Here is a 25,926-nt window from a genome sequence, read left to right as displayed (position 1 = left end):
AAGATATACTCCTTTATCATTCGGGTGGACAATAGAAACAATGCAAGACACACTTCTAGAAAAGTCATAGCAACAAACATGTTCAAATTGGACGACTCATAAGCTACATGGATAGAAGACGCCGAAGAGAAAGACATAAATATGAAAGAAAAAATCAATATCGAACAAGACTGACAATCATCCAAAAGTTCAAACATTGAAGAAAACTTTCCATTATTGCAAAAACAACTACTCTAATAGGAATTGAATTAGATTTGGTAACTCAAGTTTTAAGTGTTTTGTTTGAGATACTATACCTGATTGATCATAATGTGCTTGGTGGAATTTCACTGATTTTGCGTTGTGTTGGTTATTGATTAGTCACAGTTTTTAGTTTCTCTTGTTTCCTTCTCTCTGGTGTTGGTTTATACTTCTCTCATTCCATTTTTTCCTCATTTTGGAGGCCAGTTTTAGTAGTAATCTGAAGGCTTCTATATCTTTCTCAAGGAAGGCATTCTTGTGAAGGCTCATTTACCTTAGCATCCAATTGAGAGGTGTCTTGCAATTGATTTTGTTTTTTTTTGGGGGGGTGAGAGATTGTTTAGGCGAGGCTTTGGACTGTGTGGTCCAATATGGAAATGGAGATTGAGGTGCTACTCCAATTGTAGGTTTTGTTGCAAAGGGATTACCTTGTTACAACCAACCAACCTTGTGGGGTTGGTTGCGTTGCCGTAAGGGCATGCCCTTGCTGCCCCAACACTTTCATTATTAGGATGAGGCGGTTGACATTCCTCTGTTCACTTAGTCCTGTAGTTGAGCCTCAGGGGGGGGGGGGAGTTGCATTAGAATGGGATCCCCGAGATGGGGAGTGAGCGCCAGAGCATTTGAAGGTGTCTTTGGGATTAATGATCATTTTTGGTGCATGAGGTGGAGAATATTAGAAATAGACTTTTTGTGTTGATCCCCACAAACGACACCAATTTGATGTTGTACATTCGGAGGTGTGCCAAACAAAATACGCATCGGATAAGATTGTGCCAACTGAAAGAGGCCGATGTGGAAGGATGAAGTTGTACACCAAGGAGATTTACAACCATAGAAGAAATTAGAGGCACGAGGAGAGGATCCCCGAGAAGACTCTCTGACGCTTAAGTTAGTAGCAAGAGGATGAAGTCGATCGAGCCAAGCTTTAGAGGGAAAGCTGGTTCGAGCCAAAGAGAATAGTAAGGTAGCAAGGGAGCTAGATTGTTAGGGAAGCTGAAGAATATCCTTTACCTTAAGGAGGAGATGCCTTTAAATAGGTGAAGGTTCGTGTTGTGGCCAAACAAGCTTTGCAGTGTTATTAGGATGAGGTCGCCCATCAAGATTTTTGGGAGGCTCTGCTCTTCTCGACGGGGGCACGTCTCTTTGTTTGTGTGGGACTTTGCTTCCTCGTGAGGTTTATAATGATGCAACTGTGTAGGCATGTGCTAATGTAATAAGAGGACGTCGGCATGGAACTAACCACGTGGCAACTTCAACTCGAACACTGGTCTTCAGAGTCAAGTATAAGTCCCTATATAACAATGCTAAGGAAGCACACTTCATGTTATAAGCAATCCATTATATAAGGGATTAAAAGGATATTTTGTGGTAATATTGTGGTCGGGTTTCGTTTTGTAAAATTTGAAAAACAACAAAGGGGAAATTAACTATAAAAAGGTAATTTTAGAATTAAGAAAGCTTATTTAAATCACATGATATCATGTATGCCAACAAATTGTGCTGTCGCGCGCTAACCGTAGGGGTGAATTGTATCCATTGTAGGGGAAGTATTTGAAGTAATTATTCAAAGTTTAAACTATATGGGTATTTTTAAGTAATTGTCCATTTGCTTAAACTATATGGGTATTTTTAAGTATTTACCCTGTACAGAAAACCTATTACCCGGGAAAGTGGCCTCCTAAAAACGAACGGGGCCTACGAAAAATGTGAAAAACTGAAAACAAGGAAAAGGGTTCGACTATGATATGGTTTTCCCGAAAACAAGAAGGCGGTGACAACTGGGCCAAAAGAATACCTGATCACAACCCTTATGACATAATAATTTGGAGAGAGGATAAACGGCCACACAAGCAAGTTTTGCCACCACTAGCAGCAGTGGCTGGTTTCCGAGAACTTCTCTATCTTCCTCTGCCCCTTGCCCTTGCCTCCTCTTTTCCTTTTCTATCCATATTTGACCAAGGTTCTAAGATATACCGTGTTTAATCCAATTGCAGAAAACCCATTTGCAAAATATCCGGGGTAACTGTCTTATCTCAAGTAACCGTTCGCTTGTTTGCTCTGCATCTCATCTTTTCTGTTCTTGGAGTTCCACTTGCTGTTTCTCTTATAGAACCGAAACCTAGGGTTTCTGCGTGCTCCGAGGAACATCTGTTGGAAGATTTGACTGTAAGCGAAGTTCAGTTCTATTGGCTATAGAGTTTATCGAATCTCGATTATGTTTCGGAAATTCTGGTTTTTTTCGAGATTGGGTTATGGACTAGTTCTGTTCAGTAGGGTATATGTAGGAAGCTGCATTATTATCTAGTTTAGTGCGTATTGCTTTTAGTGGGTTCATGTTGATTCTGGGCCCTCTGTAAGAACCATGTCTTCTCTAGGTTCCCTTGTAAGTTTGGGAGGTGTGAGAACGAGTTCTTTGGCTAGTTACTTTGATGGTAGTCCTTCATTACCTCGGAGGATTTCGATAGTTAAGGGAAGTAGTTTAGGTAACTCGGCTGGTGGGCACAGATGGAACAATGTCTATGTCTGTAAATGTATGGTCACAACAGATTTGGTGGCAGAGCAGGGAAATTCGATTTCCTTGGATTCCACCTTTAGAGGGAGCAAAGATGAGGATGCCGATGTTGTCCTTAAGCCTGCTCCCAAGCCTGTTTTACTGTCAAGGCCCAAAGCGGAATCACTTCTAAGTATTAATGCACGGAATTCAGTACCCTGGTCCCCAGCGAGACCTGGTACAGTTTCCAATGATGAGAAATTGGAGGATATAGAGGAGAGAAATAAAGTAATAGAGTCACTTGGGGAAGTGTTGGTGAAAGCAGAGAGGCTGGAAACAAACATTTCTGAAAAACTGGATCATGCTACAGAGAGTTGGATTGATAGTAAACCAGCACCCAGCAACCCAAGGAGGAATAGGCCAGTGAACTCAACAGGGGTTCGGAAGACTAAGACTTTAAAGAGTGTTTGGCGGAAAGGAAATCCAGTGGCAAGTGTGCAGAAGGTTGTTAAGGAGCCTCTTAAACCTAGTAAGCTTGATAAAAAGGATATAGCTCCAGAAGACACAGAGAAGGGGGAACGTCAATCCCGTGCCCCATTAAGACCCCCTCAACCACCTCAGCAAGTACAACCAAAGTTGCAGGCAAAACCTGCTATCGCTCCTTCTGTGATCAAGAAACCTGTTGTCTTGAAGGATGTGGGGGCAGCTCAAAAGCCAATGGTTACTGATGATACTGCCGCTGGTCCAAAACCTAAAGAACAAAAGCCAATCTTGATTGACAAATTTGCACCAAAGAAACCTGTGATTGATCCTGTTATTGCTCAAGCAGTTTTAGCCCCTACAAAACCAGCAAAAGGCCTGGCTTCGGGGAAGATTAAAGATGAGTATCGCAAGAAAACTAGTGCAGCTGGAGGAGCACGGAGACGTTTGTTTGATCAAACTGAGATTCCAGATGAGGAGACTTCAGAGCTCAATGTCTCTATTCCTGGTGCAGCAACTGTGAGGAAGGGGAGGAAATGGAGCAAAGCAAGTCGTAAAGCAGCTAGGCTCCAGGCAGCAAAGGATGCGGCCCCTGTAAGAGTAGAAATTCTAGAGGTTGGGGAGGAAGGTATGGTGACAGAAGAGTTGGCTTACAACTTGGCAATCAGTGAAGGTGAAATACTTGGATATCTTTACTCGAAAGGGATTAAGCCTGATGGGGTGCAGACTCTGGGCAAAGATATGGTGAAATTGATTTGTAAGGAGTACAATGTGGAAGTCATAGATGCTGCACCTGTTAAGCTGGAAGGAAAGGCAAGAAAGAGGGAGATTTTAGATGAAGAAGATCTTGACAAACTGGAAGAAAGGCCTCCTGTTATTACTATAATGGGTCATGTTGATCATGGAAAGGTAAATAAGTGCATGTGTTTTTTCTTTTTGATCAGAGCTCATGTGTTTATATCAGTGCTTCTTGGTTTGAATGAAAATGTATTTCATTTACATCAGGATTTTGCTGATATGTTCTTTATGCTACTTACTTGCAGACAACCCTTTTGGATTATATTCGAAAGAGCAAGGTATCTTGTGAAGCTTAATCCTACCCATTTTCCTATTGAGTTTTGCATACAAATATATAATTTTATGATGTCTATGGCACTTTTCTTTTATATATATATTTTGATATTTTGTTGGAAAATGCAAAGCTTGGGCACTGTATATAGCAAATACAATCTAGGAAGGACAGACTGGACTAAAAATGCCCTGCTTATATGATTTCACCCATCCTATTACCAACATCTCTTTGGGCTGTTTGTTAATATGTGCCATGTCATTAATATTTCAAAAGAATGTGGATTGTTGATATGCTCAAATTGACTTATGGTCAACTAATCTCAATGGTGGTCCAGATGTTGCCTTATTTCAAACTTTATATTTACAACCCCACTCCTTTGATTATGTGCAAAAAATGATTTACGTGGACTCTGATTGGTAGGCTTTTGCAGGTAGTTGCAACTGAAGCAGGTGGAATAACACAAGGAATTGGGGCATATAGGGTGCTTGTTCCTGTTGATGGCAAGTCTCAACCATGCATTTTCCTGGATACACCTGGACATGAGGTAATCTGTTGCAGTCTCTTTTGCTTTAATTCTTTTTTTGTTGCAATGCTTCTCTTGTGTCCTTTCTTATATATTGTCCAATCTTGTAGGCGTTTGGTGCAATGAGAGCTCGTGGAGCAAGAGTGACAGACATTGCCATCATAGTGGTTGCTGCTGATGATGGAGTTCGCCCTCAAACAAATGAGGCCATAGCTCATGCTAAAGCAGCTGGGGTGCCAATTGTCATGGCTATAAATAAGGTGCATCCATTAAGTAGCGTGGTTATTGAATTCTTCCTTTTGGAGTTGCTGACTGCAATATCTTATATTTAGCTCTCCTTTATTTCCAGATGGATAAGGATGGGGCTAATCTGGAACGAGTCATGCAAGAACTTTCTTCAATTGGTCTAATGCCAGAAGATTGGGGTGGTGATACCCCAATGATTAAGGTATTTGTTCCCCTAAGAATGAGAATTGTGCATATATCTTTGTATATTCTTTTTAAACTTTTGTAGGGTGCTGATATGCATTTAATTTGTTCCATCAGATTAGTGCTCTGAAAGGGGAGAATGTGGATGAATTGTTGGAAACTGTCATGCTTGTTGCAGAGGTACTTGTGTGTTTTTGGTCAATTGGTCTTATTCAGATGGGCCTGCTAATGTGTTTGGCATTGGTTTTCTTGCAAAGTTGCAAATAAGTATTTCTTTCTGCTGCTTTAGTTGTTTCTGTAAGTGATTGTAAGTTCTAGCTGTCAAACAAACTTTTGATGGTTTGCCTACCATATATCTATCTTTTTGTTTTTCTTATTAAAAGTTTCTTGCTACTCATTTGTTTTATTAGTATTTTTTTCTACTCATTTTGTTGTATGGATTTCCTATTTTCTCTGGCTCCTCTATATTCTAACACTCGTCTGGTTTCCTTTTTTAAAGCTGCAAGAGTTAAAGGCCAATCCTCACAGAAATGCAAAGGGTACTGCCATTGAAGCAGGTCTTCATAAATCTAAAGGACCTGTTGCTACATTCATTGTGCAGAATGGCACCCTCAAAAGGGGAGATGTAGTAGTTTGTGGTGAGGCCTTTGGGAAGGTTGGTCAGTTGTATTATTGTAACGTTGATTACTTGTTTGGAGGCAATATCATTTCCATTCAAAAAAGGAAAATGAAAAAAAAGGGAAGGAAAAACGTAGTTTGTATTTCTCTCATCTTTAAACTGCAAAATTTGCATTGCTTTGATTGATTCTATTACTTGTTGTTGATGGGCTTGTGTCAGGTGCGCGCTTTATTTGATGACTATGGAAATCGTGTCGAAGAAGCTGGACCATCTACAGCTGTGCAGGTTTTATAGTACATTTCCTTTTTATATTATTGGAATCCGAATAAGTTAAATGTCTTCTTTGTGTATTAGCCTTTTTAGAATTCTTTAAGTCTTGGCTATCGTTAGTTTATGTTGAAAATTAGAACTTATGGCTACTCTTTTGGATATTGAGTTAGATTCCCAAAAATACTACTTCCAGTTGTAACATCATTGCTAAACAAGTTAAAATGCAAAGCTTTTACAAGTAAAATGTAAAATTGGTAAACCAAGTGAAGGATATAAAAGTTAAATTGCAAAGCTTTTAAGAATGAAATTAAAAAATTCAAGTGGCTGACTCATAGGAGATTGAAGGTGATAAAAAAATGGTGATTGAAGGAGACTCGAAGGTTATTTTAAGTTGGCTGAAACAAAACAACAAGGCTCCTTGGTAATTCAGAAATGAGATAAAAAAATTCAAAAGGTTTTGAAAAAGACATGCTGGTGGTTTTGTCATGGGTTCCTAGATTAGCAAACACCTTAGCTGATTATTTAGCTAGGCAAGGGGTTAATAGAAGGATTTGCTTTTGGGCTCAACTGTAATTCTAAGGGTGGCTTTTGTTGTCATCTTAAGCTATTCTGGGGTAGCTGAGGCTACTCAATCTTGTAATATTTTCATATGTTTTAATAAAAGTTGTTCTTGTGTTGCTGATCAGAAAAAAAAAAAATCAAGTGGCCGACAAGGAGCTTGACTGTAAGAATACAAATATACAATGGGTTGGGAGATCATCAAATACTTTGGGTGATTGTCTTCGAAAGCAAGGGGCAAACAGGGAACAATTGTATTGGGCTTTCTTGGCAATAAATCCGATTGAAATATGAGGAAGGAGAGAAGGGAAGGGAAGAAGAAAGATAGGAAGACGAAAAGGTTTGGAGCAATGGAACAATGCTGGCGGCACCAATTTCTATTATATTATATAGGGTGACAGAAATAAGGAGGGAAAAGGCTCCTGTGCCCTTGCTGTAAGTGAAGTACAATAATAGAAAATAAAAAAGGCTTTAACTAGCCAAACAGACCCTAAGAAAATAACTAAATTATTTCAACACTCCCCTTCAAGTTGGAGCATACATGTCAATCATGCCCAACTTGTCACACAAATCATTGTGCCGCACATGATGAAGACCTTTGGTGAAGATATCTGCAAGTTGTTCTTCTGAGGTAACATATGGAGTACACACTTCTCCATTCACAAGTTTCTCACTAATAAAATACTTGTCCATTTCAATGTGTTTCGTCCTATCATGTAGGACTGGATTAGCAGCAATATTGATGGTAGCTTTATTGTCACAGTAGAGTGACATAGGGTTGCTCACTGCAAAACCCGGTTCACCTAACAGATTTCTTATCCACATGATTTCAGCAACCCCATGAGACATCGCTCTATATTCTGTTTCAGCAATAGATATAGTCAGCACACTTTGTTTTTTACTTCTCCACGTGACTAGGTTTTCTCCTACAAAGGTATAATACCCACTGGTAGACTTTCGGTCATCAACTGCCCCTGCCCAATCAGCATCAGTATACACTTCCACCTTTAAGTGTCCATGCTTTTGGAACAACAAATCAGCTCCGGGAAACTTCTTGAGGTATCTAAGGATCCTCTCTGTAGCCTCAAAGTGAGTTGTCCTAGGATTGTGCGTGAACTGACTAAGGACACCCACTGCATAAGCAATATCAGGCCTGGCCATAGACAAATACAAGAGTCTCCGTACAAGTCTCTGGAATTTCTTCACATCTTTCAAAAACTCTCCCTAACTGTCTCCTGGCGGATGATTAAATTCAATTGGTGTGTCAATTGGTTTTACCCCCAACTTGCCTGTATCTTCTAGTAGATCTAGTACATATTTCCACTGGGAAATAAAGATGCCCTTGTGAGAAGGGGCAACTTCAATTCCAAGGAAATAACGTAAGGGGTTTAGATCTTTCACCTTAAAATGAGTGGCTAAGAATTTTTTTAGTCTCTGTATTTTAGCCTCCCAATCTCCTGTGATCACTATGTCATCCACATACACAATTGGAACTGCAATTTTCCTTTCACCTTTTTTCACAAATAGAGTGTGATATGACTGGCATTATTTGAACCTCATCTGTTGAACTACTAAGTGGAACTTACTAAACCAAGCTCGAGGTGATTGTTTCAACCCATATAAAGTTTTTTTTTAACCTGCACACTTTTTGTTCACTGCCTTTGGCACAAAAACCTGGAGGTTGGGTCATGTACACTTCCTCTTCCAAGTCACCATTTAAGAAAGCATTTTTTGATGTCCAATTGGTGAAGTTCCCAGTCAATATTTGCTGCCAATGAAAGAAGAATCCTGATAGAGTTCATCTTGGCTACTGGAGCCAAAGTCTCTGCATGGTCCACTCCATATACCTGTGTAAAACCTCTTGCTACCAGTCTAGCCTTGTATCTTTCAACAGTTCCATCAGCCTTGTGTTTCACTGTGAACACCCATTTGCAACCCACTGGTTTCTTCCCTTCAGGAAGATTCACCAACTCCCAAGTGCCATTTTTGTGTAATGCATCAATTTCTTCCTGCATTGCATCTATCCATTCAAGTTTGAATAAAGCTTCTGCCACATTCTTAGGAACAGGGACATTGTCCACATAAGAGAGGAATGCACGGAATGAAGGTGAAATGTGATCATAGGACACAAAATTAGAGATAGAATGATTAGTGGTACAAGATCTAACACCCTTTCTCTTAGCAATAGGAACATCAAGATCATTAATGACTGGGGAATCAATGTTGAGAGGAACAGGCATATCAATAGGATCTAGAGTACCTGGCTGATGAGAAGGATCTGGCTCTGGCGAATCCGATGATGTTGGTTGCATAGTGTCAGGTTCCACGGCTCTTGAACTCTACTGGCTTTTATGGTGGCGATGAAAGACACAGAATGGAGGAGGATCGGGTAAAGGAGGTAGTTGAGTTTTGTTTGCTGGAACACAATAGCCGAAGAAGAAGAAGAGAAGAAGAAGAGGAGAAAGTTTGAAAATGGTGGCTCTCTAACTTTCAGCCGACCCTACTATCTTATATATATGTTTATCACATAGTGTTACATGAATGGACTAGAATGCCCCTGATTAGTGATGGAACACCTAGACAAATAAAACATTAAACAAGTTTAGGCCCAATAACTAATGACTTAAGACCCAACAATGACTAACATATACATTAAATCAGCCAAACCAACACTCCCCCTCAAGCTAAGCATGGATGTCAGTCATGTTTAGCTTGCCAAGTAAGTCCAAGAATTTCGTTGAAGCTAGCCCTTTTGTTAGCACATCTGCAATCTGCATCTCGGAAGGAGTATAAGGAATGTAGAGTTCCCCTGAGACTATTCTTTCTCTAACAAAGTGTCGATCAATCTCAATATGTTTCGTCCTATCATGTTGCACTGGGTTATTTGCAATGTTGATGGCAGCCTTGTTGTTATAGTACAACCTGAGAGGACACTCGATCTTTATCCCGAGCTCACTAAGAAGGGTCCTAAGCCACAGAAGTTCAGCAACACCATGAGCCATAGCTCGATATTCAGTCTCTGCACTTGATCTAGCAACCACATTCTGGTTTTTACTCCGCCATGTAACCAGATTCCCTCCAACAAACGTGCAATACCCAGAAGTTGACTTCCTGTCCCCAACAGAACCGACCCAATTTGCATCAGTATACGCTTCAATTTCAATTTTATTGTGTTTTCTGAACAGAATTCCTTTTCCTGGGCAAGTCTTCAAGTACATAAGAATCCTTTCCACTGCTCTCATATGAGGGATCTTTGGAGAGTGCATGAACTGGCTGACAACATGTACAACATAAGCAATATCTGGTTGAGTGAGAGACAGATATATCAACTTCCCTACCAGCTTTTGGTATCTCTCTTTATCAAGGTAGTCCTCTTCTACTGATTCCTATAGACCATGGTTCTGTTCTATTGGAGTATCTGCTGGCCTACACCCCATCATATCTGTCTCTTCTAGGAGGTCAAGGACATACTTCCACTGACATATATAGATGCCCTCTTTTGACCTAGCAACTTCAATCCCAAGGAAGTATCTCAGATGGCCCAAGTCTTTGATCTCAAACTCAGAAGCCAAGAACTCCTTTAATCTTTTTATCTCTTCCAGATCATCCCCAGTAATCTCCATATCATCCACATAGACAATGAGTGCTGTAAGTTTGCTATTTTGTTTCCTTATGAACAAGGTATGATCTGCCCCACTTTGAGTGTACCCCACTTTCTTCATGGCCCCACAAAGCTTCTCAAACCAAGCCCGAGGAGACTGCTTAAGACCATATAATGCTTTCCTCAGTTTACACACTTTGCTATCAAAAACATAGCCTGGTGGAGGATCCATGAATACCTCTTCATGTAGATCGCCATTTAGGAAAGCATTCTTTACATCCAGCTGATGTAGCTCCCATGAGAAGTTTGCGGCTAATGACAATAAAACCTGGATTGTGTTGAGCTTCGCTACTAGAGCAAAGGTTTCTTTGTAGTCAATCCCTTCCTTTTGAGTAAACCCCTTTGCCACAAGTTTGGCCTTATACCTTTCAATGGACCTGTCCTCCCTATGCTTTACAGTGAACATCCACTTGCATCCGACAATGCTCTTCCCTTCTGGTAGATCCACTAATTTCCAAGTCCTTGCTTTCATTTCTTCATTCATAGCCTCTTTCCATCTTGGGTCAGACACTGCCTCTGAGTACCTAGTAGGGACATGCACGGAGGAGAGAGCAGACACAAAGGAATAATAACGAGGAGATAAACATGAGTAAGAAACAAATTCAGCAATGGGGTGTCGGATAGTACAAGAGCAGGTAGACTTACGAAGAGCAATAGGGAGATCCAAATCAGAAGTATGTGTGATAAGATTACCTGGAGTTGCTGAGACAGGTTGATCCGAGTCCGATTGGTTGCTGCCATGAGTTAGAGGGCCCTTTTTCCTTCTGTTGTAGGTAATTCTTATATCTTTTTGTTGCCTACTGGAGTCCTCAGTAACAACTGTAGCATCAAGAGTGGTAACAGGCACAATGGGAGCCTCACTAGGTTCACCCGGGATGCTACAACTAGGAGGATCAGGAGGAGAAGATGGAAGGCCCGAGGCAAAAAGAGGCACAAAAAAGGAGGGGGAAGAAGAATCCTCTTTCATCCCACTAGTCTCCCCCTGAAGAGGATTCTGGGAAGAATGAAAATAGGATTGAGACTCAAAAAATACCACATCTTTTGTGACATATTTCTTCTTGGTGACGGGATCATAACACTTGTAACCCTTCTGTGTAGGAGAGTACCCAAGAAAGATTCCTTTCGTAGCCCTAGGATCCAGTTTGGTCTTCTTTGGATATTTTACATGTATAAAACATACACAACCAAAGACTCTAGGTGGAAGAGGAAAGTCTGGAAGATTAGGACAAAGAACAGAGAAAGGAGTTTTCATACCCAACACTTTGGATGGCATCCGATTTATCAGATATGATGCGGTAAGGATTGCTTGAGACCAGTAGTGCTTGGGAAACTTGTGCTGAAATAGTAAGGCTTGAGTGGTCTCCAATAGGTGTCTATTCTTGCGCTCAGCAACCCCATTTTGTTGAGGGGTACTAGCACAAGATGATTGATGTAGCATGCCAACATCCTCCATGAATAGGCTCAAGGATTTTTCAAAATATTCAGCAGCATTGTCTGACCGGAATTGCTTAATCTTCTTGTCAAATTGTTTTTCAATCATTTTACAAAATTCCATGGTTATCCGTGGTACTTCATCACGTCCTTTTAACAAGTAGATCCACGTGCATCGTGAGTAGTGATCAATAAAACTGATAAAGTAACGAAATCCATCAATAGAAACAAGAGGTGAAGGGCCCCAAACATCATAATGAACCAAATCAAAAGGAGCTTGAATTTCATTATTAGAAACTGGATAAACAGTTCTACATTGTTTTGACAACTGACACACTTCACAAACTAAACTTTGACTTGAAATACCCTTGAATAATTCAGGAAACAATCCTTCCAATGATGAAAAAGGTAAATGACCTAACCTAGCATGCCACAAATGTAACCTAGCTATTGACTCCACATTATTCTGACTACTAGCAGCAGATGTTTGTAAGGCCGAACTGATGTCTGCATCAAAATAGTAGAGATCTCCATACTCATGACTGCTCCCAATCGTTCTCTTCGTCAATCTGTCCCGAAAGACATAATGAGTAGGAAAAAAGTTATGCTACAGTTCAAATTCTTGGTAAGTTTTGAAATAGATAAGAGATTGGAAGTAAGATTCGGAACATGCAGAACAAATTTAAGAGAAAGTCCTTGCTTAGGTCAACCACCCCTTTCCCAGAGATGGTGGAGAGAGAACCGTTAGCAACTCTCATCTTATCTTGACTAGACAATAAGTGATAGGAAGAAAATAAAGAGGACATATGTGTCATGTGGTCAGTTGCACTGGAATCAATAATCCAAGAAGTAGAGTCAATAGAACTAGTTGCACTAAAAGCAGAGACGATACCTGATCTGGCAAGGGAGGTGGAAGCAAGAGAATTAGTCCTTAGACGGGTTAAAGCCCGGCTAAGGACCTCTACCTCATCAGTAGTGAAACCCAAGGACCCGGATATGGAGGAATTAACAGTCTGTCCCATGGGAGAAGAAGCAACTGTTGATGTGTTCTTTGTGCTATCACCACTGTGACTAGTAGTAAGGTTCCCACTTGCTGCTTGACCCTTCTGGTGCTTCTTGTCTTTCCTCAAGGCAGCTGGTTTCAGATGAGGATAAAGAACCCAACATGTCTCTTTTACATGCGTTCCACCTCCACAATGAGTGCACTTAAGATGCCTCTTGTCTGAATACTTGTTCCCCTTTTGATTTGAAGAAATCAGGGCTGAATGTTCAACAGGCTGTTCAACTGGCTGTATTTGAGTGTCAACTTGCATCTCTTTCCTCCTAACCTCTTCATTCCTTACTAGATAATAAACATGATGTAAATCTGGCATTTCATCAATTCCCAAAATTTGAGACCTTATGCTCTCATACATTGGGTCTAAACCGGCCAAGAACTTAAAGGCTCTACCCTCTTCAATTTGTTTATCATGCCTCTCCTTGTCTTTGGCATTCTCCCAATCAAGAATAAGGTGGTGATCAAGCTCTTCCCACAGTCCTTCTAGGGTTGCAAAATACATTGCAGCTGTCATATCTCCTTGTCTCAAGGCAGCAATGTCTTGGTTTAGCCTATAAATTCTGGCATTGTTCTTTCTCTGTCCATAAGTTTTAGACACTTTCTCCCAAATTTTAGCAGCAGTGGAAAAGTGTTGAACAGTCCTGGCTACTCTTGGAGTCATTGAAGCAAGCAGCCAGGACATAACAATAGCATTCTCCTTATGCCAAACTGCATATTCCACACTACCCACTTCAGGTTCCTTCTTCTGCCCATCTAAATAACCCGTGAGTTCCCGGGAAGTAATGAAGAGCATGGCAGAAACAGACCATTCTTTGAAATTGTATTCATCCAACAACACACTGGTGATCTGCAAGCTGTGCAGATTTGGATTCTCCAGATTAGGAGACCTCCCACCAGATCTATTATCCCTAGAAGACACTTCCCCTGATATTGAAGACATCTCCTCCCTCTTACAATGATCACGATTGCAAACTCAGTACAAAGAATACTGTTTCAGACTTACTGAGGTTGTTACAGTCCTGAGAACTCGTAACAGATCTGAAACCAAGAGCAACCCACTGCTGCACTGTGCTGACTTCTGTTGGGCTTTGACTTCTGTTGTCGTAGACTGTAATCACCCCTACGACCTGTACTAGGATTGCCGAAATCAGTCCTTCCACCTAGATCTGTTCCACACAGATCTCTCTTAGCAGCCGAATAGCTACTACCTGCTGTAAGGAGTCTAGTAGGGCATCAGCTTTTGGGACAAACTCCCCTTGGGCCCTACAACCAAGGGAAACCCTAGATACAGATCTTGCTGTGTTCTATGGTCAACCCTAGGGTTTCTTCACAGCGACCAAGATAGAGAAGAAAAGAAGGAATAGATAAGAGTAGAAAAGGTGGTGGCGGCTGTAACCAAGAGATGGATTAATGCTCTGATACCATGTTTGCTGGAACACAACAGCCGAAGAAGAAGAAGAGAAGAAGAAGAGGAGAAAGTTTGAGAATGGCGGCTCTCTAACTTTCAGCCGACCCTACTATCTTATATATATGTTTATCACATAGTGTTACATGAATGGACTAGAATACCCCTGATTAGTGATGGGACACCTAGACAAATAAAACATTAAACAAGTTTAGGCCCAATAACTAATGACTTAAGACCCAACAATGACTAACATATACATTAAATCAGCCGAACCAACAAGTTTGAGCCGCCTGTTTCTCCTCAACCCTACTCTCCCCCTGAGGAGAAACTGAGAAGAAAGGTTGATTCTTAAAGAAGGATACATCGATGGAGACATAGTACTTGCGAGAGGTAGGACCATAGCAACGATACCCCTTTAGAGATAAAGGGTAACCAAGGAAAACACAAGGAATAGCGCGAGGGTCAAGCTTACCTCGAGTAGGGGACAAGTTATGGACAAAGCAACGACACACAAAAACATGCATCGGAATGGTGGACAATAGAGCTGTAGGAAACAAAAGCTGATATGGGGCCTTATACTCTAGTAACCGAGATGGCATACGGTTGATGATGTATGTAGCACACAAAACTGCATCCATCCAAAAACGTTTTGGCACATTCATATGAATTAATAAGCCACGAGCTATTTCGAGAAGGTGACGGTTCTTTCGTTCAGCAACATTGTTTTGTTGGGGTGTCCTAGCACAAGAGCTTTGTTGAAGTGACCCACTCGAAGCAAAAAACTCCGTGAGATCACTATGGAAGTATTCCTTCGCATTGTCCGAGTGGAAGATATGGATTTCAATTTGGAACTGAATGAACACCATGCGTTGAAAGTCTTTCACAATTTTTGGCACTTCATCTCTAGATCGCATAGGGTAAACCCAAGTGTATCTAGAGTAATCATCAATCAAGGTAATGGAGTACTTATATCCAGCTTCAGTAGGTAGAGTAACAGGGCCCCAAACATCAGGATAAACAATATGAAATGGAAATCCGAATCTTTTATTTCTCAAAGGAAAAGAACTTCTACAATGTTTACTTAATTGACATGTCTGACACTGTAACTGACCCACTATCAAGGACTCAAACAACTTTGGAAACATAACTTTTAATGACTCAAAAGAAAGATGACCAAGACGACTGTGCCATAAATAGGCTTGACTCTCACTAGACAAACTCATGGACTCTGTAGCCACAACACCAGCTTTATTCTCCAACACGTAGAAACCATCCACCATGCTTCCTCTAACAATCGTCTTCCCCGAGGCCAAATCCTGAAACACACATGAAGACGGAAAGAAAGTGACTGAATAGTTCAAGGAGTGAGTAATACTACTAATGGAAAGCAAATTTATAGGTAATTTCGGAACATGCAGTACATTAGAAAGGGTAAGGCCGAGTGGGAGAGGTATGATGCCTTGGCCAGTTATGGTAGAGAAAGAACCATCAATTAGTCTCACCTTATTTCTCCTAGAGAGAAGGTTATACGTCTGAAATAAATTTGACTTAGCAGTTATGTGGTTTGAGGCTCTGGAGTCAATAACCCAAGGAGAATCAGTGGTATGAGATGACACATGGAAGGCAGTGGCAACGTTACCTGATGTAGACGCAAAAGAGGTAGAGGGAGTAGGACTAGAATCCATCTAGCGGAGAGTCCTACCATACAATTCCAAATGGTCACGAAAGGAGTTGATAATTTCTTCCTTAGGATCATAACTGGGATGCCTCTCCTGAGTTACCAACGTACTAGTCTCTTGAGATGCCATATTAGCTGAGTTATACTTTTTCTGATTCTGCTGATTTGGTTTCTTGCCCTGATCAGGTGTTGACTTCTTACCCAAATCCTGTGCCCATTTATGCTTTCCATGGAGATCCCAGCATGTATCTCTGGTGTGTCTTGTCTTTTGGCAGTGAATGCACCAAAGTTTACTCTTATCGTTTGTTCTCTTCTGAGAGTCACCTTTCTTAAAAGCACCTCTGACATTTGTATCTGAATTTCCCCCTGACAGCTAGGGCAACTGACTCCTCCTCTGCACAATTCATCACACTTCTTCTACTCTCTTCTGACTGCACTAAGGCATACACCTCCTAAACTGATGGCAAGTCTTTACTACCCAAGATCTGCACCCTGATGGACTCATATGAAGGATTCAGCCCTAGGAGGAAGGCAAAGACCCGTTGCTGAGATACAAGTGACTTATATGCTTTTGCATCTTCATCACACTTCCAATTCACATGGTAGTGATCAAGTTCTTTCCATATCGATGTTAAATCAGAATAGTACATCGAGAGACTCCTCTCCCCTTGCTTGCAAGTAGAGGATTCAACTTGCAGTTGGTATATCTTGGCATAGTGTCTCTGCTCTGAATAGGTGGACTTTGCTTGTTCCCATATCTCACAAGCAGTTTCAGCCCTCAAAAATGTCTTCTTTACCTGTGGCAGCATGGAAACCAAGAGCCATGACATCACCATACTATTCTCTTGGTTCCACCTATCATATTCAGCAATTCCGTTCTTCGGTTCCTTCACTCTCTCATTGATGTATCCTATTTTCCCCCTAGCAGTGATGTAGAGTTTTATTCCCCTAGACCACTCAAGGTAGTTCAGACCATCAAAGGGAATAACAGCCATGGTGAAATTCATATCCATTCCCCCACTCACTCCATTGTGGCTCCCTGAAATCTCTGAAGTAGCAGAATTCTCAGACGACATGGTAAACACAGAATTTTTTTGATCTAAACTCTCAACTTAGGATCCCTCCTTATATCAACAAAAGCTCCACACACAACAATTCAGTTCTGGACTTAATCTGAGCACAAAAAAAAAAAAAAAAAAAAAAAAAAAACACAGCACCAATTTCCAAAGAAGAACTATGACAAGACTGATTTTCAGATCTGCATGAAGAACAGCCCCAGCCTACTGGTTTTCCAGTAAGTTCCACAGCATTAATCAATAAGAGAGATCCTAACACACATGAAATCAGACTAACGGGCAGAGACAACAGGTCATCTGTGACCTACAGTCACCTTTTCACAGGTATAGGATCACACAATCCAAGAAATAAAAGAGGTATAACCCTCACAAAAGTCTGCTGACATTCAGTGGTTTGGATTCGTTTGTTCTCCACTTGGTACACGACCAAGGAAAGAAATAAAAGAAAAAAAAACTTTAGGGTTGTACCAGTTGCAGATCTGATTTGATCAGTCGAGATTCAATCCTCTGTTCTGCCCAGATTCAGCAATTTGAAGAGAAAACTTGGTCGCCCAGATTCAACAGCCTTGCTCTGATACCATCTTGGCAATAAATCCGATTGAAATATCAGGAAGGAGAGAAGAGAAGGGAAGAAGAAAGAAGAGAAAAAGAAAGAAAGGAAGAAGAAAAGGTTTGGAGCAATGGAACAGTGCTGGTGGTGCCAGCTTCTATTTATATTATATAGTGCGACATAAATAAGGAGGGAAAAGACTCCTGTGCCCCTGCTGTAAGTGAAGTACAATAATAGAAAATAAAAAGGCTTTAACTAGCCAAACAGACCCTAACAAAAATAACTAAATTATTTCAACAGGCTTAATTGTAGTTTGAATTTGTTTTGTTTTTTGTTTTTTGTTTTCTGTTTTCTTCTTGTTTTTAGGAGAGGACGCAGCTTGCGCCTCTTCATGGGAATCTTGTATCTGAAATGCTCTCTCTTAATAAAATCTTAATTTATTTATCAAAAAAAATATAAAAGTAATATTAGGCTATAGCTAATTTAAACATTTATGGTGTCGGGTCCAAATCTTAGAAAAGGAAAGTCAAACCCATACTTCTGTATTTGTTTATATTATATGGGGCTTTATTTGGCTGTCACAATGGGTCAGCAATTGGGTTTTCACAAATCTTTGTAAACCAGATCAAATTGTATGGGTCTATAAAATTTCAGTAGCAAGCTCGAGCCTAGTAACTAGTAAGTTGTTGATTTTGGACCCAAACCTATGAAACTAACCCTATGCAAGCAAGTACAATAATTTAAAATTATCCAGGCAAGCCCAATTCCATGGGACAAGGATCAAGTTTTGGAGAGATAAATGGTGTAATGTAATGAGAATCATTTGAAGCAGTCCTTCCCTAATATATTTGCAATTGCAGTAGACAAAGATGCAAGGATGATTGATTGTTATGTGGAGAGAAGAGGACAATTCATTTGGTGCTCAAAATTTTATAGGAATCTGCTTGATTGGGAAGTGGGTGAAGTTTCTGCCCTATCGTTCTTACTACAGAACCAAAAGCCTCTAGTAGGAGGGCAGGACAAGCAAGTCTCGTGCTGGGATCCTTCTGGGAAGTTCTTGGTTATATCTTTGGTGAGCAAGCTCTAGAGTAGCATTTATGCTGATTTCCTTGGCAATATTGTTTGGTCTCCCTTAAACCCCTCAAAAGTTTTCTTTCTGATGTGATCGGCGGCATGGGGCAAATTTCCAACAAGGGACAATCTTGTTAAAAGCAGGATGCAAATCTCACTTAAAATTGGTGTAGGCCTATCCCACCTAAAATTGGAGCTTTCATCTGGAGGCATTCTTTGGGAAAATTAACACTTGTGTTTTGCTATAAAAGAGGAGACCTATTAGCTATTTATCCCCTCATTGGTGTGTCCTTTGCAAAGGGAGATGGTATAATCTGGAATTTAAGGAATGATTATTAGAAGGTTTAAATGTCTATCTAAGGAAATAATGATTCAAGTCAATTGGGTGAGAAGATCTGCAAACCATTTTGTAGATGGGCTGGCTAAGCAAGGGGTTCATAGACAGTATGTATTGGCTCACTTGTAATTTTCTGGGCTTAATATGTACTCTTGAGTCTGTTATATATTTCCACAACTTCTTGTTACCTAAAGAAATGATGATTCAAGTCAATTGGGTAAGAAGATCTGCAAACCATTTGGTGGATGGGCTGGCTAAGCAAGGGATTCAGAGACAGTGTATTGGGCTCACTTGTAATTTTCTGGGCTTAATATGTACTCTTGAGTCTGTTATATATTTCCACAACTTCTTGTTGTACCTTTTTATCTAAATTTAATGAATCCTTTTCCATGTTGCTGATAAAAAAATGGTGACTTACTCTCACTTACTAATCTCTTGCCCATTTGTTACTTGCATTTGAGATTGGTTTCTTTCCTTATTTGGGTATAGGTGGAATCCTCCTACTTTTGTCTCTAGCCTTTAATCCTTGCTTTCTTTAGATGGCCTAAGAGAGGAAAAGTCTTGTGAAGAAGCATTAGGGCTGTAGACTTGTAGTTGGTTTAAAATGTCGGTGTCAGTGGAAATGTCGCTCGTCCAAATATAAGAAACATGTTGGAAATGTCAGAAATATCATATGGAAATATTGTAAAAATTGTAAACATGGTGGAAACATTGTAAAATATGCAAAATATAGAATGATATTTTATGAAATGATGAAAGAAGCATAGGCACACCTCTTTAAATTCCAAATCACTGAACAAAGCTAAGAAACTAGGTTATAGACAAAAGAATACATTCTGAAGTTGCCCTGCAAACCTTACGATTCAAAGCTTCATGATAGAATGAGTTAATTTAAACTCATAGAAAATGTAAATGGCTGTAATAGATCAACCAAATAATCTATTACATAAACAAAATCTAATATTTACGTTCATGTTCGAAATGAATATTAAGCTAGCTCAAAGTGGTAATCAAGTAAGTTAGGTGAACAATAACATTTATTTTATTTTTGTTCCGGTTTTCCCTAGGAAACTATCCGATCCAAGATTCCAATGGTTTTTCCCTAGAACATAATTTGAGATATGAACCAAATCCTCCCCCTCAGTTGATCCAAATGAATAGTCGAGTACAAGATGTTTTGTTAGATATTGAGATCTCTAAAGTTTAGTTAGATATGTTTGTTTCTTTGTTACCAAGTGTTGCACTTACCAGGAAAATAAATATGTTATAGATCAATATTCTCGAAAACATTCTGCTGATGGGATAAATGGAATAGGAATTGCTTCTTGCAATTTTGTGGTTTTGTACTGTCTCCATCTATAGGTTTTGTCTCCAAGAGAAAACTAGTGGTGCTGGCTCCATTAGGTTTTATCTCTATTACTATTGTGAAGTGTGTTTCTTGTTTTCTGGTTATCTAGTACGCTGAATCTTTGCTTTCAGTTTTGGGTTTTGTTTTATTATTGTTCTTACCTTCTCTTTGGACTGTTTTACTATCTTTCTTTCCATTTTTTGTTATTGTTGTTGTCTAGTTTCTGCAGTCCATAAACAGTGCAACTTGGACCCATTTCCCATTTTCTAACTATTTTCCTTTCTTTTTTTGTTAATTTTGTTACATAGTTTCTTTGGTCCATAAACAACACAATTTGGACCTATTTCCCTTTGCTCTTCTTAAATTTTTTATGCACTGTTAAGTTATGTTCAGCTCCTTTAGGTGGTAAATTTAATCAAAGTGTTAAACCTCTGTTTCTAGCCTCTCAATACATTATTTCATCCCTACTTTTACTCTCCTAGGTTGGTTTGCTTATAGCAACCTATTATTGCAATTTCTGCTTCGAAACCCACCTTTTACCTAGCCAGATGACCCTTGTTTTCCTTTAGATACTCATGGAACTTCATCCTTGATTTCTAGGAATATTCTGCAACTTTTCTATGGCTCAAGCTGTCAAGCATCAATTTACTTGTGCACCACTTATCCTTTCCTTTCTCCCTTCTAGTCGTAGGTTAAAAGAGTATTCAATATTCTATGGAGTTATATATTAGTAGTGCAGATATGATGTCTAAGAAGTATTCTTCCTTTCTTCTGTATTAAGAAATTTCTAATCAGCGCATAAGAAATTATCATCATTTTTTTTTTGTTTTTTATCGTTAACATGGCCAAATGAGCTATATTAAAATTAAATAAAGAGACAACTCCAACAGTTCATTGAAAGGAAATGGAAAGGACAAATGCAACAACATTAAGTTCACATCTCACTACATAATTTGACAATAAGATCATACAGTGTAGCCTCTGGATTTAGTGCCCCCGAAAAAGTTACTTGCCTGCTTACTCATCCCTTGCGAATGTGTCTTCTAGACTGTTTGCCAACCTAGTAGACTACCTGATTGATTTTGTGATGATTAAAGATAATACTATTAACTTCTCTTATGTAGTACCGGACGGACCAGGGGAGTGTCTTATAGACTGTTCACTGAACTAGGGGCACACCTAAACTGGTTATTATATAGTGGAAGATAAGGATCTAGCTTCTCATAGATTTGTATATATTTTATCTTTTGAATCCTATAAGCCTCCCTTCAATAAAAAGAAAAAAAAACAGGAAATTTGATATTTTGGGTTTGTTGTTTGGACGATGCGTTGGCAATTTTTTCTATTTTCTTTTGTTTTCGATCTGATTTTCCCTCTTTTTTTTATCTTCTTATTTAAATTGGTTTATTAATATGTTGTCTCAAACAACCCCTAAAAATTTCTTGGACGCCCATCTACTGCCACAGGTCATTGGCTTAAATAATGTTCCAATTGCTGGTGATGAATTTGAGGTTGTTGACTCCATTGATGTTGCACGTGAAAAGGCAGAGGCACGTGCAGAATTCTTGCGGAATGAACGTATATCTGCAAAGGCTGGGGATGGGAAGGTCACTCTCTCCTCCTTGGCTTCTGCAGTTTCAGCAGGAAAACAATCTGGATTAGATTTACATCAGCTGAATGTTATTATGAAGGTTGATGTCCAGGTACAGTTGTATGGATATTCTAAAAAATTTTAATATACAGAAAGTATCTGATTGAGGAAATGCTCTAATCACATTGCAATCAGTTAAAGAAGAGATTATCTGTCTGAGATAACAGGAAGATGGTCTAGCATTTGATTGGTCCTATGCAGGAGGTAGAACCCCTCCACTTGATGGCTCTGCCATGGAGTTAGTATGCTGCAAACATTGAATTAGTAATATAGTTGTGACCATTCTACCAACAAATTCTTTTTGTGGCTTAGTAAAGAATAAGAATATAATATGGTGGCGTTGCAACATCATTACAAAAATGGTGGTTTTGCAACCATCTAATAAAAGGATCCAGAGTGAAAAAACTGGACAGTTTGGCTCATCTTATAGGTCAATTCTCACTTTAGGGGCAAAGTTGGAACTAAAAGAAAGATTTCTATATCTTTATGGATGGTGGGTCAAATTTCAAATATAATTGGGAGACTTTCTCATGGAATGGGTATATAAAATGGAATCTCCTATAGGATGTTGTGCCCACCACTGTCATATGTGCACAACTGTTGGTTTCTTAAAAAATGTATTAAAAAAAGAAAACATTCTTCTATATACTTCATCATCTCTAAGGATTGTGTTCTATTTAGCAATTAATTTGAAGTATCTTAATTATCAATAGGGATCTATTGAAGCTATCAGACAAGCCCTTCACGTGCTCCCACAAGATAATGTCACTTTGAAGTTCCTGCTACAAGCAACGGGGGATGTAAGCACAAGTGATGTTGACCTTGCTGTTGCTAGTAAGGCCATTATATTGGGATTTAATGTCAGAGTATCGGGTTCAGTTAAGAGCTATGCGGATAACAAAGGCATTGAGATTCGTCTGTACAGAGTCATCTATGAACTCATTGATGATATGAGGAATGCAATGGAAGGACTCTTAGAGCCTGTTGAGGTGAGCAAGGAATCTCTGCAGCTTAGGCTTAGTTTGGAAAGAGTACAAATGCAAATATGTAAAGTACAAATACATACAAAATGCAAGGTTTTGCACTGTACATATTTGTATTTGTATTCCTTCCAAACTAAGCCTTACCTTGAGTTGTTTCCTTTTTCCCGGAGGTATGAGTATGGTGGACTGGGTAAAGATAGATCTTTTCATTTGCACATGCATGATTTGTTTGATCTACTATCCTATGTATCAATTGAGGGATGCCTTTTCATAGAAAATTTGCCTAGGACCAAAATATCTTATTTGTATTTTATCAAAATGTCCTTTCTATTGTGCATGTCTAAAAGATTATCGTGATCAACCAGTCTGTTTCTGGAAGGTGGGTCTTCCAGGTTGGGTTCATTTAACTCTGGTTCCATTCCTTTCTTGTGCACCCTGATTTGCTGAATTCCATATGAGTGAAGATTAACATATTTGTATCTTGATAGGAACAAGTACCAATTGGAGCAGCAGAAGTCCGGGCTATCTTCAGCAGTGGCAGTGGTCGTGTTGCCGGGTGCATGGTTAATGAAGGAAGAGTAGTAAAAGGTTGTGGTGTTCGAATAATTCGAAATGGGAAAACAGTTCATGTTGGTGTTCTTGATTCTTTAAGGAGAGTGAAGGAAATGGTAAAAGAGGTATGTGTCTAATACTATCACCTTTTCAGATTTGGTAGGCTGCTGGTTTTTACTGTAAAGCTGGCTTTTCTTTTTGATTATTTTACTGTAAATCTAGGTTGGAAACCAGTGTTCATCTACTAGCAGCTGACCACTAACTTGATTATCCTCTCTCCCTGCATATTCAAACTGAAACAGAAGAAAAAAGAGATGCAGAAAAATCTATGGTACAGACAAGGGTTTTCAAGATTCTCAGAGAGAGGTAGTGCCTCAATTACCTGGTCAAGGGAGGATTTGCAAACAAATATTCAGTTACGAGAAACTGGATGTTACCCTTAAGTTGGGGTTAAAAATATCTTGAGAAATTCTGAAAATTAATAGAAACCCAACAATTTCATGTAAATTATTTAGCTTTCAGTATGTGTTATATTTTCTCTTGATGAATGAATGGTAATTTTATAAATAAGATAATAAAGTGTACAATCACTCTAAGAAGAGGCGCGAGGTGTTACCTTACCTCCCCTTAGAAATGAAAACATAGCCACACTCTTTGAAGAATACAATATAAGGAAGCCCAAAACAGAGAAACCCTAGAGACCCCTTGTTTAGCCAAAGAATCAGTCATGGCGTTTGTTGATCTGCTAACCCACTGAAATCTGACTGAAATATTCCTTGTGAGCCAATTAACTTTCTTAAGAAGATCCCTGAAACCCCAGAAAACTGTTTCTTAATAAGATCCCTGAGCCAATTAACATTCAGTATGTGCTATATTGCTATACAACTTCAATAATGTTTCTCATGTCAGAGATGTCAGGGCATCATGGAAAAGCTGGAGATACCTTACACATTCTGAAGTCTTCAAATTTGCATATAACAAAATTGAAGAAAGAAAAATAAATGAAATATTACAGAAATGGGGAGAGATGAGTAGTAGTTCTTGTAATTGGATATTTGGATTGGCAATTTCTCATCTTTATCTCTGACTCTATGCTCTCTCCATAATAAATTGATTCCCGTAGTTCTTTTTAGTTCTCCTTTATTGTCTTATTATATTCCTCTTTGTTTTCTTTGAAGCATCTTTCTTTTCTTATTGCTTCTGTTCCAAGTCCATGCAGTTACCTTAGAATTGTACGGATTTTTTTCTATGTTGTTTCAACTCTTATGACCTTCCCAAGCTTCTAACCATTCCTTTCAAATTGGTCAGCCAACTTGTAGGATGCATTTCCTATCCTCTTATACCCTTACCAGACCTGTTCCCTTTTCTTTATTAATTTATAGAAATCATCTTATATTTTTTCTGACTTCTATTGGTTGTTAAATTTAACCAAGGTACTAAAGTAACAAACAAAGGGCTTTATGGCCTAATTACAGCTTGACCAACCCCATTACAACCACTTCAATTAGTTACTATTTGGTTGGGCCTTGCATTACTTCCCATGTACAAGATGATGGAGAAATATCTCCTTTCCATGATCTGCTCAGACTACTAGACATGGACAAATGGCAGGACATCAGCAAATGATAGCATGTCTTACCAAGCTTTATAAAGTATACACCATGAGGGAGGAGCTCTATGCAATCCAAGGGCTTTAGGATGGTCCATGGTGTTTGGGAGGGGATTTCAATGTTAGGTTGTTAGAAGAGACTAACAACCCTCTTAGAACAATCACAACCAGCATGAGAAAGTTTAATGGCCTTGGGGATCCTTGGTTTCTAGTGTTACCTCTGATCATTGTCCGATCAAATTAGGCTCGGAATCCTTTGTCACTAGACCTAGACCTTTTAGGTTTCAAAATATGTGGCTAACCCACCCAGATTTTGTGAATAAGGTGAAAGAATGGTGGGAAGAGGAAAGGGGGGGGGGACTGGAAGGGGGTTATATTCCACGAAAAACTAAAGATGGAATAAGGATCACTTTGGGAGATTAGAGGAACAGAAGATGAGTTTGATCACTCAAATAGAAGATTTGGATGAGAAGGAATCCCAAATTATATTGTCTGAAAATGATAGAGAAATGAGAAGACTACTAAAAAGGGATCTTGAAGAGGTGCTTTTGAGAGAGGAGATCAGCTGGAGGCAGAAGTCTAGGCATAGGTGGATTAAGGAGGGGTGACAGGAATACCAGATTTTTTCATGACTTGGCAAATGGAAGGAGGAAGAATTTTGTGACTAATTTAAAGCTAGATGAGGAGGTGATAACAAACCAGGTTGACATAGCCAGGATCTTTGTGAACCACTTCAAATAACTTTTTAGAAGGCCTTTGAATGAGAGTATAGTAGTGGAAGGATTGGAATGGGCAAGGCTGGATGATGAAAAGGCAAGGTGGCTGGAAA

General features: G+C 39.4%; 1 protein-coding gene across 2 annotated transcripts in view; it reads left to right on the top strand.

Annotated features, from left to right (window-relative positions):
* The first annotated feature begins 2,250 nt into the window (after nucleotides 1-2,250).
* LOC104610238 (translation initiation factor IF-2, chloroplastic-like) overlaps nucleotides 2,251-25,926 on the top strand; it is a 33,600-nt gene continuing 9,924 nt past the window's right edge. Inside the window, exons 1-12 of one of the 2 annotated variants that reach the window (XM_088901723.1) lie at nucleotides 2,251-4,123; nucleotides 4,258-4,290; nucleotides 4,717-4,830; nucleotides 4,920-5,069; nucleotides 5,159-5,257; nucleotides 5,356-5,418; nucleotides 5,738-5,893; nucleotides 6,077-6,142; nucleotides 21,769-22,005; nucleotides 22,667-22,942; nucleotides 23,425-23,613; nucleotides 23,791-23,994. In XM_088901723.1, coding sequence (XP_088757849.1) covers nucleotides 2,606-4,123; nucleotides 4,258-4,290; nucleotides 4,717-4,830; nucleotides 4,920-5,069; nucleotides 5,159-5,257; nucleotides 5,356-5,418; nucleotides 5,738-5,893; nucleotides 6,077-6,142; nucleotides 21,769-22,005; nucleotides 22,667-22,942; nucleotides 23,425-23,613; nucleotides 23,791-23,931 — 3,042 coding nt within the window. In that variant the 5' untranslated portion in view covers nucleotides 2,251-2,605 and the 3' untranslated portion in view covers nucleotides 23,932-23,994. Of the gene's footprint in view, nucleotides 4,124-4,257; nucleotides 4,291-4,716; nucleotides 4,831-4,919; nucleotides 5,070-5,158; nucleotides 5,258-5,355; nucleotides 5,419-5,737; nucleotides 5,894-6,076; nucleotides 6,143-21,768; nucleotides 22,006-22,666; nucleotides 22,943-23,424; nucleotides 23,614-23,790; nucleotides 23,995-25,926 lie in introns of those variants that run through there. The other variant, XM_010276763.2, reaches the window with a different exon arrangement.

The sequence above is a fragment of the Nelumbo nucifera genome, chromosome 3, assembly GCF_055504915.1.
Source record: "Nelumbo nucifera cultivar China Antique chromosome 3, China Antique-T2T, whole genome shotgun sequence".
Lineage (NCBI taxonomy): Eukaryota > Viridiplantae > Streptophyta > Magnoliopsida > Proteales > Nelumbonaceae > Nelumbo > Nelumbo nucifera.
This window is presented reverse-complemented; position numbering and strand designations above follow the sequence as displayed.